We start from the raw sequence: 13,278 nt of genomic DNA, 5'->3' as shown, positions 1-13,278 counted from the left end.
TGTTAGGAAAAGCAGTTGTGGATCAAATCAGCAGTTTAACCCCTTGAGAAATGGAATTATCAAGAGTCTACGTTGAGATTCAGCAACAAGCATAAAATGAATTATTATTTTCCTCTATAAATTTTGCCAACTCTTACAAGGAATTGAAAACCTTTTGCTGTCAACTTTGGTAACGATTCCCTGTAGCCATCAAATTATCTATGTCAGCAGTGCATTTTATACTATCCTTCTATGCTTTACTCACATAGTAAATAATATATATAAAATGATAGAGGAGACACACAAACCTTGTTAAGAGATCAGTCTTTTTGAAAAATGAAGTCAGAAACGATTTGGAGAGTTCTGAATTAGCACCTGGTTGTGCCAGCAATGATAACACGTCCTACACATTTGACAAAGTATGTTATTGCAAAATATCATGTTACTTCATATATATACCAATATTACTAATTCTAACACACAGGAATGGGGAATAAGCATAACACTCTAGAGATTTAGTTTGAAATAAAGTCTCAAGGTTCCTAGCAAAAAACTTGAAATATTGTGCTGATTCAGGTAATTCGTATTGATGAAAAAATATAACCATATAAGTTCCACGAGATCAAACCTCCCATTGCTTCAGTGCATATATTTCTAGTTCTTCTGCACTAGCCAAATTAGATACTGTCGACAGTGATTTCCTGGGAGGTGTACTCCTGTCGTAAACAGTGAAGTCATTGACATGCAATTCTTAAAGTGCAGTTCAACTAGACAAAACCAATGTATAAAATAAACAAAATTAAATGCCAATGCTCTATGGGAGAGAGAAATTTTGATAATTCCCTAGGCACATCAAACATTTGACATAAAAGTTATTGACAAATTGTAGCAAAATAAGTTTAGGCACTGCAAAAATGTAAACAATCAGTAAAATGCTGACTTGAGCAACTTCTGAATCAGTTGTGGACACTCCTATTAATGGTGTTTTCAGTGATGTCAACGTCAGTTGTTGGTGAGCAGCATAAGGAGTGCATCCTCTTTGGAATCAGCGAAGACGAGAGCAAGCCTTGATGCTGCCTTGAAGAATCTTTGACATGAACGCTTTTAATATATGTGGATTACAATAATTGAAAGTGTCAATGCACAAGAAGCAGTGGAAAAGAGGAAAGGAAACCCAAGTCCTAATCCCTCGCACTTGTTGAGGCAAATGGATGTGAAGGACAGTGATTTTTCTCACAAGACCATCATCAGTTCATTGTGCTTGTCATGACGTTTCCAACAGTAGGTTGTCTGCCATGTGGCTCCTCTTGGTTGCGGAGATATGCTACTTTAAAGATAGTGTGCCTACATGCACGAACCAATTCACCCAAAGCCAGTAAAACATTAATGTCACAAAAACATAATGATGTGGCTCCTCAATGAATGTTATAATGCAATATAAAACCCACCCAAGTCGGACTTGGTTGGAATATTATTTTCAAATTAAAACTATGGTCAATTGGTCATGAGTGCGAAAATTCGGTGACCCGAATCCTATTGCAGTAACTGGAAATAATTCCCCTAATTGTTAAATTAATTCTTAACAATTTATTCACTATTTTCTATAGCGAATATTGAATCAATCACACTACAACCTACACAAATTAACTGCAGAAGAAATAAAAACTAGAAGAAATACTAGCACACACATATAAAATGACAGTTATTTTTGGACCAATGTCCCCGGAAAAACCCAACTCGGGAAAACCAGTGTAGCAGTTGAGGGTTTTATTATTATGCAGTATTGAAATAATCTGAGTACAACTGGATGCTGAAACTGGCAATCTTACTGAGGAAAACTAGCAAGAAAAATCTACGCAGAATTTCCTCACTCCAAAAGCAAATTCAGGCTTCGACCTCAGCTCAAATTGAGTCGTCCAAATTGGCTTTGAGCAGTCACTGCATCACCCTAGCAAAGTTTCTCCTGTACTCAACTCAGAACAACTTCTCCTCAAGTTGGTTGATCAGCTGTTGTCTAGGAAAATGACTCTCCTAGCCTCTGGAACTTCTGCCCAACGTCTAGCACTGAAACTCTGCTTCTCCCCAGCAAAATCGAAATTGCCTCTAGAGGTTATTGCGTTGCTCTACATCAACCTCACTGTGGCTCCTCTGCTTCTTTGCAAATGCACTCACCGTAACTAGAGTCCTTCCTCAGGCTTCACTGTCCCTGCCTCTCTCTCAGCTTCACTGTCCCTGCCTCTCTCTCAGCTTCACTGTCCCTGTGCCTCTCTCACTGCTTCAATTTCTCTGGCTCTCTCTTCAACAACTAAATGCTACTACTCATTAAATCGATCTCACTCTCTCCAAAAGCTATCCCTGCCCCTCTACTGCTAGAAATTTCCTCAATTGATTTCATCCTGAGAACATGACCCTCAAGCCCCTTCTTATATATTTCTCTTGGACAACCAACGGCTTAGATTAAATCTTAATCAAAGGCTCAGATCGTTTTGGCTTGATCTGTGTCTTTTTTTAGAAGTTTCACTCATGATTAGATTAATAACCATTAATATTTTAATTTTCCTAAGTTTAGACTTAGGAAAGCCATTAAACATACTAATTATTATAATAAAATCACTTTTGGGTGGAATTTCCCAAAAATATTTGTGGGTTCTTTGGAATACATGTGCCCAAGCCTCCCTAAAAAATTTGAGGCTTAGAACACATTCGATGCTATCCCAAATCAACACTCCCTCTTAGCGAGGAATGTGCTCGAGCAATACACTGCTACTACACACTGCTTTGACTCCGAAGCATCGTCTTCTATGCAGCTTGTTGTCGCACAGATTGTCACGACAACGCTCAGACTGGGGTTTGTCACTCTGATCCCCAATCTCTTTGTTTAAGCCTGTCTCCTGCGGCTAAGGGGGGTAGACCCTATGGGAAAATGAATGAACAACTGTGAAACAGCTGGGTTAGGAGACACGAGGGGAAACAAGCACTTAATTGATTTTTATTAAGTTAATAGACCAGTGCCTTATGAGATAAATGATTAAACGATTACTTGTCAAATACTGCAGGAATATGGGCTCATTAACAATCGTTAACCATCAATCAACTCAAACAAAGCTTAACCTTTATCAAATGCGAGATAATCAATAAATGCTTAATGGCTTAATGATACTCAAGCAATTAAAATTTCGAAAGGTAAAGTGCGTTAAACAACCACGTAAAATGCTAACCAAAGATCACATTCATGTAATTAAGCATGTTAAACATTAATTCCCACATCAAAATTTTAGCCTCAGCATAAAAGATAAAACATAAGAAATTCCTAAGCCAAGACTGAAATTGGCAAAAAAAATTTCCCAAAATATTTTTATATTTTCAAATAAAACAAAATTTAAAACTAAATGAAGCTTTAAATCTGAAATCTAATTAAAAGAAATTTTCTTTAAACAAAATTAAATGCAAGCTAAATTTAATCAAAATCTAAACTACAAGAAGAGAAACTCTTTCTATATATATATATATATATTGATATTTAAATTTTTATAAAATTTTTATTGTTATATTTTTAAATAAATAAAAAAAAAAAACAAAATAACTTAAATCCTAATACCAATTTAAAACTAAAGATTTATTAAAACTAAAACCTAAAAATAGTCAAAATTAAAATCTATTAAAAAAATGACTCTTTTAAAACTAATCTAACTTTTTTATTTTTTATTTTTATTATTATTTTTTTTAATTTTAAAAAAAATTAAATAAATAAAATTTAACTAAACTATAACAAAAATTAAATCTAAATCCTAAAATAAAACTTAACTCTAATCTAACACCTAATTTATATAAGAAAATGAAAATTTTATTTTATTTTATTTTATTTTTTTATTTTTTATTTTTATTTTTATTTAAAAAAAAAAACTAAAAACCCTTTTATGATTTTTTGATTTATTTTTAAAATCAAAATCAAAACAAATCTAAACTTAAAACAAAAAATACAAAGCAAAGAACTAAAACCCAAGCTGAAAAATCTAATGAATTTAAAATGCTAATTCTAACTCTCAACTAAAATACAAATAAAAGAGTTAACCTAGCCTCAATAGAAACGAGACTTTTCATATTACAAAAAGAAAAATAAACCTAAAAGAAAAGAAAAAGGAAATTGCGGCTAATGAAATGTATACCACAAAAATGAATGCGTAAAAGAGATCTACCCGTCACACATTAAAACCAGCAAAGAAAATTGAATCGAAATGTGCCCTTTTTTTTTATTTGCGTCTTGCAGGTCTGAGACAGTGGAGAGGTCGACAGTGCTACAGATGATTGCTTTGCAGGTATGGAAGGGAAGCTGAGAGCAGCAATAAAGAGCAGTGAGTGAGATGACAGCGAGAGGAGGGATGAGCTAGCCGGAGGCAGCGATGATGGCTAAGCACGCAAAGGATTGAGTGAGAAAGGGAATAGTTGTGATGTGGCAGTTTGATTTTTTATGTCTTTTGCAGGCTGGTCGCGAAGTGACTGTGTGAGGAAAAGAGAGGAATGAACGTGGTTGAAGCTATGTAAAAAAAATGTGCTTGTACAAGAGAGAAAACAACCGGGGAGAGCTGTGGCACCATGCTGCCACTTTGCTTTGTAGGTTGAAGGGCGTGGACAGTGTATAGCTGAGTGGTACAGCCGCTAAGATGGGCAGAAACACTTGTACATGGCTGCGTAATGTGTTAAGGATACGGATTTGCAGGCAGCAGAATGCAGGCAATGAGGAGGCAGCGTAGAGAAATGAAAACGTGTAGCTGCGTGAGGGTTTGGATAGTAAAAAACCCTTTAAAAAATTTCGAAATTTCTCCAAAAATTGAAGACTCCAGGCAGCAGCAGAAAGATGGATCAGAAAACCCTCCAGATTCTCTAGTAAATTTCAAATCACCCTACTTCAGATTTGTCTGATGGAAACTCTGAATTTTTTTTTTTAAACCTGTACCTGTGCTTCAGAAAACCTTGCATGCATTCATAAAAAATTTCAAATGATAAGTCTAGGATCAAGAACTGGCTGAGCTCTTTCAGAAAATACAATCCGAGAGTCGGCTGGTTCAGCCGAGAACTTCCCCTAACGCCCGGTAATCTGAAAAAAAAAAGGATTTCCTGGCATGGTCTTCTTCCATATCTTTTATTACTTTATCGTTCTTTTTTTGATATGAAGAGTCTTGGAATCTTTCACCAACAGCTGAACCTTTCATAAGATTACTTTCATTCTATTGTACAATTTTAGGGGCACGAGGCGAGCTATCTGGATTACCATATCTATCTTTAAAAGCATTGACAATGTCTTGTAAAGAAGTGAAAGAATCCTTAGTACAATTGTTAAACCAATTCAAAGCATCATCCTCTAAAGAAAAGACAAAAAGACGCATTTTGACATCTTCATGATTATATTGAGGGGGTCTACAATATATGATCATTATATGAGTAAACAATCCTAGATGTCTTTTAACCGATTGAATCACCACTTGAGAACAAAGGTAATTTAGAAATGGCCACTTTTGGAATATCATGGAGATCATCAGTAAAATGACATGGTTTAAACGAATAATCCATGATGAATAACGAGGGATCAAATGGATGATAGAAAGAGATCTCTGCTCAAGAAAATCAAGAGATGAAATAAGTGGAGTCGCCACTTGAACAATGAATCTAATTCTAGGATCCAAAAAGCAACCAACAAGCAGATATGAGGGAGGCTTCTTACCTGGGAAAAATAAAAGAAATGGAATGGAGTCGCCACCCAGACAAGAAATGAACCGAAGAGTAGGTACCAATATGACGAAAGATAAGATCCAAATGATGCCAAAAAATATTGAATATGCCAGCTCAAATGAGAGATGAGAAAGATGAAAGAGTGATGAAAATTCATTGAAACACCGAGAATAAAGTGTCCCCGGCAACGGCGCCAAAAAATGTTGTCGCACAGATTGTCACGACAACGCTCAGACTGGGGGCTGTCACTCTGATCCCCAATCTCTCCGTTTAAGCCTGTCTCCCGCGGCTAAGGGGGGTAGACCCTATGGGAAAATGAATGACCAACTGTGAAACAGTTGGGTTGGGAGACACGAGGGGAAACAAGCACTTAATTGATTTTTATTAAGTTAATAGACCAGTGCCTTATGAGATAAATGATTAAACGATTACTTGTCAAATGCTGCAGGAATATGGGCTCATTAAAAATCGTTAACCATCAATCAACTCAAACAAAGCTTAACCTTTACCAAATGCGAGATAATCAATAAATGCTTAATGGCTTAATGCTACTCCAGCAATTAAAATTTCGAAAGGTAAAGTGCGTTAAACAACCACGTAAAATGCTAACCAGAGATCACATTCATGTAGTTAAGCATGTTACATATTAATTCCCACATCAAAATTTTAGCCTCAGCATAAAAGATAAAACATAAGAAATTCCTGAGCCAAGACTGAAATTGGCAAAAAACATTTCCCAAATATTTTTATATTTTTCAAATAAAACAAAATTTAAAACTAAATGAAGCTTTAAATCTAAAATCTAATTAAAAGAAATTTTTTTTAAACAAAATTAAATCCAAGCTAAATTTAATCAAAATCTAAACTACAAGAAGAGAAACTCTTTATATATATATATATATATATATATATATATATTTTATGAATTTTTTATTGTTATATTTTTAAATAAAAAAAAAACAAACAAAATAACTTAAATCTTAACACCAATTTAAAACTAAAGATTTATTAAAACTAAAACCTAAAAATAGTCAAAATTAAAATCTATTAAAAAAAATGACTCTTTTAAAACTAATCTAACTTTTTTATTTTTTATTTTTATTATTTTTTTTAATTAAAAATAAATAAATAAAATTTAACTAAAATATAACAAAAATTAAATCTAAATCCTAAAATAAAACTTAACTCTAATCTAACACCTAATTTATATAAGAAAATGAAAATTTTATTTTATTTTATTTTATATTTTATATTTTTATTTTATTTTATTTAAAAAAAAAAAAACTAAAAACCCTTTTATGATTTTTTGATTTATTTTTAAAATCAAAATCAAAACAAATCTAAACTTAAAACAAAAAATACAAAGCGAAGAACTAAAACCCAAGCTGAAAAATCTAATGAATTTAAAATGCTAATCCTAACTCTCAACTAAAATACAAATAAAAGAGTTAACCTAGCCTCAATAGAAACGAGACTTTTCATATTACAAAAATAAAAATAAACTTAAAAAAAAAAGAAAAAGGAAATTGCGGCTAATCAAATGTATACAACAAAAACAAATGCATAAAAGAGATCTACCCGTCACACATTAAAACCAGCAAAAAAAATCGAATCGAAATGCGCCCTTTTTCTTTTTATTTGCATCCTACAGGTCTGAGACAGCGGAGAGGTCAACGGTGCTACAGAAGATTGCTTTGCAGGTATGGAAGGGAAGCTGACAGCAACAATAAAGAGTAGTGAGTGAGATGACAGCGAGAGGAGGGATGAGCTGGACGGAGGCAGCGATGATGGCTAAGCACGCAATGGATTGAGTGAGAAAGGGAATAGTTGTGATGTTGCAGTTTTATTTTTTATGTCTTTTGCAAGCTGGTCGCGGAGTGACTGCGTGAGGAAAAGAGAGGAATGGACGTGGTTGAAGCTATGTAAAAAAAATGTGCGTGTAGAAGAGAGAAAACAGCAGGGAGAGCTGTGGCACCATGCTACCACTTTGCTTTGTAGGTTGAAGGGCGTGGACAGCGTGTAGCTGAGTGGTACAGCCACTAAGATGGGCAAAAACACTTGTATATGGCTGCGTAATGTGTTAAAGATATGGATTTGCAGGTAGCAGAATGTAGGCAATGAGGAGGCAGCGTAGAGAAATGAAAACAACGTGTAGCTGCGTGAGGGTTTGGATAGTAAAAAACCCTTTAAAAATTTTCGAAATTTCTCCAAAAATTGAAGACTCCAGGCAGCAGCAGAAAGATGGATCAGAAAACCCTCCAGATTCTTCAGTAAATTTCAAATCACCCTACATTCAGATTTGTTTGATGGAAGCTCTGAATTTATTTTTTTTAAACTTGTACCTGCAGCCTGTAACGAAAAGAAAAAAAAAGAAACAGAAAACCCAGAAGATATATGCAAGAATTAAAAATAAAACCCTACAAACGAGCTACGAATTTACAATATTTACAGATCTAAGGCTCTTTAGCAGCCAGATTTGTCAATAATCCACAGTTATATTTTCAGAATTTCAAACTTAATGTGAGGTGCTTTAGAAAACCCTTCATGCATTCATAAAAAATTTCAAATGATAAGTCCGGGATCAAGAACTGGCTGAGCTCTTTCAGAAAACACAATCCGAGAGTCGGTTGGTTCAGCCGAGAACTTCCCCTAATGCTCGGTAATCTAAAAAAAAAGGATTTCCTACATAGCTTAAAATCAACCATTAACATAGAGGGAGAAAACAATAGTGAAACCCAGATCAAATGGAGATACCTGCCACTATATTTCAGAATCTAAACTATCATTCAAACCTCAGAGATCAGACAAGATACCTGTGCCTAGATCAATCTTCATTAAGCTATCATCAATGGCTGAAAATAAAATTATGCAGAAAAATAAAACAATCTTACAACATTTCCAGAAGAGTAACACTAGCAAGATTTTTAACCCCAAAGTCTTTCTTTATTGCACAAAAAATGACTACAAGAGAGCTTTCTTTAGCACCAGACTCTTAGATCTAATCTGGTGTCAAATGACCCCTAGCACCTTATTTAAAGGATGAATTCCCATCAGCTAGTTCGAGTGATCCATGTCAAACTAATCTTAACCGTTGATGAGGATCAAGATTTCTTTTAATCTCATCCGTCGAATTTTTAAATGTATTTTAATATATTAAAAAATTAAAATTCTACATTTATTTACTCAAAAATTTGACTTATTATTATTTTATTATTTTTATTATTTATTTTTTAAATTTTATTTTATTTTATTTTTTATCTTCTTAATTTTTTAATTTTATTATTATTCTTATCTATTTTTTAATTAATTAATTTTTTTAATTTTTATTTTTGGATCCTCGAACTTAGCCTTTGGAAAAATTACCTAGGACCTAGGACATAGGACTTATGAGGGGATTAAAACATTTTCTAACCCTCAAAACACTAATAAAAAATTTGACTTATTATTATTTTATTATTTTTATCATTTATTTTTTATATTTTATTTTATTTTATTTTTTTTCTTAATTTTTTTTAATTTTATTATTATTCTTATCTATTTTTTAATTAATTAATTTTTTTTAATTTTTTAATTTCTATTTTTGGATCCTCGAACTTAGCCTTTGGAAAAATCACCTAGGACCTAGGACTTAGGACTTATGAGGGGATTAAAACATTTTCTAACCCTCAAGACACTTACGTCATGACTTTTACAATTTTAAATTTCAAGGGGGAAAGCCCATTTGACATAGACCCTCATAGACCACCCAGTTCTGCGACCAAATATAATCTAGCAGATCAACACACTAGGATTCCTCTAAGATTCTAATGACAAAATTCATTCCGGCTTTGGGGTTAGGCTGAAGGAAAAGTCTGCCGATCATGGATCGGTGAGACAAAAAACCTTCCGGAACGTAGATTATCACTAGAAAATTAGGTCCACCTAAGCAATTTACATACATGACTCAACTCTGCTAAGATTATTTACAATTCACACATGCAGACTGGGTTTACAACATAAATTGATCAAGTCAACAATGACTGTCGAATGGCACGGACACGTCAATCAAGCGTTATCCCTTTTGCGAAGAAAAGGGGGTGTACTGCTATGGGAAGTTGACATGTAGTAGTCAACACAGCTGATGTCTGATGTGTTGTCCACCAACTACTGTGTTGTTGCTGCTACTGTACTGCTGCGTTTGATACTGGTGTTGAAATTTTTAAGTTTACTAAGTTTAGAAACCCTTCATGCACTCTTTCTTATTTATTCCTACCTACTTGTTATTTTTCTTTAATAAGTTATTTACAAAGTAAATACTGAAAATAAACACCAGTGCATGCTCAACATATTACATATTAGCAACTAAAATAAACAAGAACAAACACACCACATAACACTATTATTTTTGGACCAATGTCCCCGATAAAACCCAATGCAAGAAAATCGGTGCAGCTATCTGAGGGTTTTCTTATTAACCAATAATAGAGTACAATCTGAGTGCCGAAACTGACCTACCCAACAGAGAATTTCCTTAGCAGCTATACCTCACAGACAAATCTCCTGGCTGAAACCCCGAAAAATCCTTCCGGCAGCTCCTCAGCACAAAACTGCTCTGCAACCCCAACGTCTGCCCAATCTGGACTGCGTCAGCCCCCCTCTGTCTCACATTGGCCTTACATCAACCTTTCATGGCTTGCATCAGCTTTTTGGGCCTCTGCGTCAGACACGCTAGCCTCTCTTGTGCTTTGCGCAGCACATGGCTGCCTCTGCATGGCCCAGCATGAGCCCTTGCTAGCTCTATGTCACTCTCCTTGGTTGTTGCGCTGCTCTCCTGGCACAATCTTTGCCTTCTCTGTTTCTCTGTACTCAATGCCCCTCAGCTGCTCTCTCGATCATTGATTCTATCTCTCTTAGCAAACTCCACTCTAGAGAATAGAATGGCTAATCACTCTGGTATCTTCTCCAAGTGACCCTCGACAACCGATATTAAGTCCCTAATCAACGACTAAGATTAGTTCTGGCTTGATCCATGTCTTTTGGACCTCTAACACAGATTCATATTAATACACATTAATATTTTATTTTCCTTAAGTTTAGACTTAGGGACTCCATTAAAAATATTAATTATTTTAATATCTCCTTATCTGTTTAGAATATGCCCAAACCCTTTTTGGGTATTGGAGATATCATGTGCTCCAACCTCTCCACCAAATTTCATGGCTAGAGCACATCTGATGCTACCCCAAATCAACACTCCCTCTCAACAAGGACTGTGCTCTAGCAATACTCCTCACTGAGTATTACTCTGATCATCCGGCATCGGTATCTATGCTGATGCTAGGCCTTCCTACCCAATATCCTCTGAACTGCTACATCCTTTACTGTTGCCCGTGGTTCTACCATTGCCACTGTTGCTTCTGTACAACTCCCTCTGCATCCGTGCTTTTGTTGGTCCTTCCTCCCATCACTGCACCTCCTCTCATCGTGTTGCATCGTGCTACCCACTTTTGCTCTGCAACTCAGTTACTAAGAAGTAACTGATCTCCCAATTGACCTCCCTGTTGGGCTAGAAACACCCATTGATGCTGAAGCTCCCCCTACCGCTAACAAGTGCTCCTTCTCTAACCTCTGCGCTGCTGCAACAACTCACCTGCATCTCGCACCGTTGCACACCTCTCTATGTCGTCCTGCACTGGTGCAACACTCCTATGCCTCTCGCATTGCTACAGCTTGCTAGCCTTGCGCTATCTCGAGACTCCTGCACTGTAGCTCTCTCTGCCGCCCCATCCGTATCCATCTCTACCCACCTAGCCAGTCTTGCTACTCCTCGTCGGGGCGCCCGTAGCAAGGTCTAATCCAAGAGGCTGGGTACCTTGAGGCTCCTACCCCTCATCACCTGTAGTCCACCTGACTATAACTCGATGTCTCCCCACTTCTGCCCAAGTGGCGCGTGTGCACTCATGGCACAGTCATCGTCTATCAAAACTTCCTTCTCTGCCTATGTTGGCGCTAACTTAGTCTCAAAAGACTCTCCCTTACTCTTCTTCCTTGGGCACTGGGTCGCAAAATGACCTATCTCCCCACGGTGGAAGCACTTGATCTTGGAGAGATATTTCTTCTTCCGCTTCTCCTGCTTTCCCTCAGATGCTAGGGCCACATCCTCCTCCTCCTACCTGACCTTGATCCCTTTGCTGCTACTACCTGTCTTCGACTGCCGTCTGATCTCTTCCTGGCGAAGATCTGCCCACATCTCGTCCCATGGTGGGAGAGTCCCTCTGCCCAAGATACTCTGGACAAAGACTTACCAATCTTCTGAGACAACATTCAAGATTATCCTCACCATAAGCTCCTGATCCATTATTGCTTCTATAGCAGTCAACTAATCTCAGATCTCATTTAGTCCTACGAGGAAGGTGTCAATCAGCTCTCCCTTCTTCATCTGAAACAACCTAAACTGGTTGTCAAGTAGCATTCTTCTCTACACAGAAGTATGCTGGTACAATTTCTTAAGAGCCTCCCACATCTCAAATTCCATTTCCTTCTTGGCTATGTGTGGTACTACATGATGCTTGACCCTGTCAAGGATAATTCTCTTGGCCCTCGCCATTGCCTCCTCATACTTGTCGTTATCATTAGGGTCAACTGGGATAGTTATTGCCTTCAAGGCAAAGTTCTTGACACAATTTTTGTCAAGTATGAACAAGATTCTGGCCTTCCAGACTACGAAGTTCGATGCTCCATCTAGTTTATCCTGGTCTCTTACCCTGTGTAGTGCCATGACGCTCCTCTACTTCCCTCCTAGAATTTATTTGTTCGACTCCTTTGAGTCTCTACTTCCCGTCTGGAAGTTCTTTTCTGGACTCCCTCTAAGTCTTGATTTTCCTCCAGGAAATCCTTCTTTCGCTTATCGAGATGCCCCCTACTCTAATCGTCTTGTGCAACTGCACTGCTGATCCAGGTTCCTTAGCTAGAAACCCTTGGTAACAACTCCTTTGGCCCTACTCTGTGAGGTACTGTTCTAAGTTCTAACTATAGTACCTCACCAGCTCCACTATGCAATATTTCTGCAGCCTTCTAGACTCCAACAATCGCCTCTCTGTGAACTGCGCCAACCCTTCTCTGCTCTCGATGGCTCTGCGTCACCTCAAATGGGTATGTGTCAGCCCTCTGGCCCTCTACGTCAACAACGCTTGCCTCTCTGAGGCTCTGCGCAACTCCCAGATTCTTCTGCGTGGCTCTAGCTGGCTCTGTGTCACAGTTCTTGGCTTCTGCGCTACTAGAAACAACTTATGTCACCTCGGGACAGTTGTTTTTTGCTGCTATTGCTTCGCTCGGCTGATGTCGTTTAGTCCCCCTATGATCTGAAATCACGCTTTGATGCATCTGAGCAGATCTTAGGTTCTACTCTAAGTACATATTTTGTTGTTCGGAAGATCCCTGATATAATGTGGCCAAAGCATCCCACATCTCCTTAGCGGTCCCTTTGCTAGCAACATGTCACACCACGTGATCTTTGACTCCATCCAGGATCATCCTCTTCGCCTTATCCATCTCAACTCTGTACTTCTTCAACGGATCTGCATCTGCCAAGAC

At 37.0% G+C, this 13,278-nt stretch overlaps 1 protein-coding gene across 1 annotated transcript in view; it reads right to left on the bottom strand.

The window, feature by feature from the left end:
* Positions 1–13,278, bottom strand: part of LOC149206525 (general transcription and DNA repair factor IIH subunit TFB2-like) — a 486,113-nt gene that overhangs the window by 360,433 nt on the left and 112,402 nt on the right. Inside the window, exons 4-6 of the mRNA XM_089393737.1 lie at positions 608–695; positions 288–382; positions 138–180 (exon numbers count right to left, since the gene is read on the bottom strand). Of these exons, the coding sequence (XP_089249863.1) occupies positions 138–180; positions 288–382; positions 608–695 (226 nt within the window). The remainder of the gene's footprint in view (positions 1–137; positions 181–287; positions 383–607; positions 696–13,278) is intronic.

The sequence above is a fragment of the Pinus tabuliformis genome, chromosome 1_2 (assembly GCF_031772625.1).
Source record: "Pinus tabuliformis cultivar Carrire ecotype Pingquan chromosome 1_2, CPIR1, whole genome shotgun sequence".
Classification (NCBI taxonomy): Eukaryota; Viridiplantae; Streptophyta; class Pinopsida; order Pinales; family Pinaceae; genus Pinus; species Pinus tabuliformis.
Note: the sequence above shows the minus strand (reverse complement) of the source record. Positions and strands in the feature narration are given on the sequence as shown.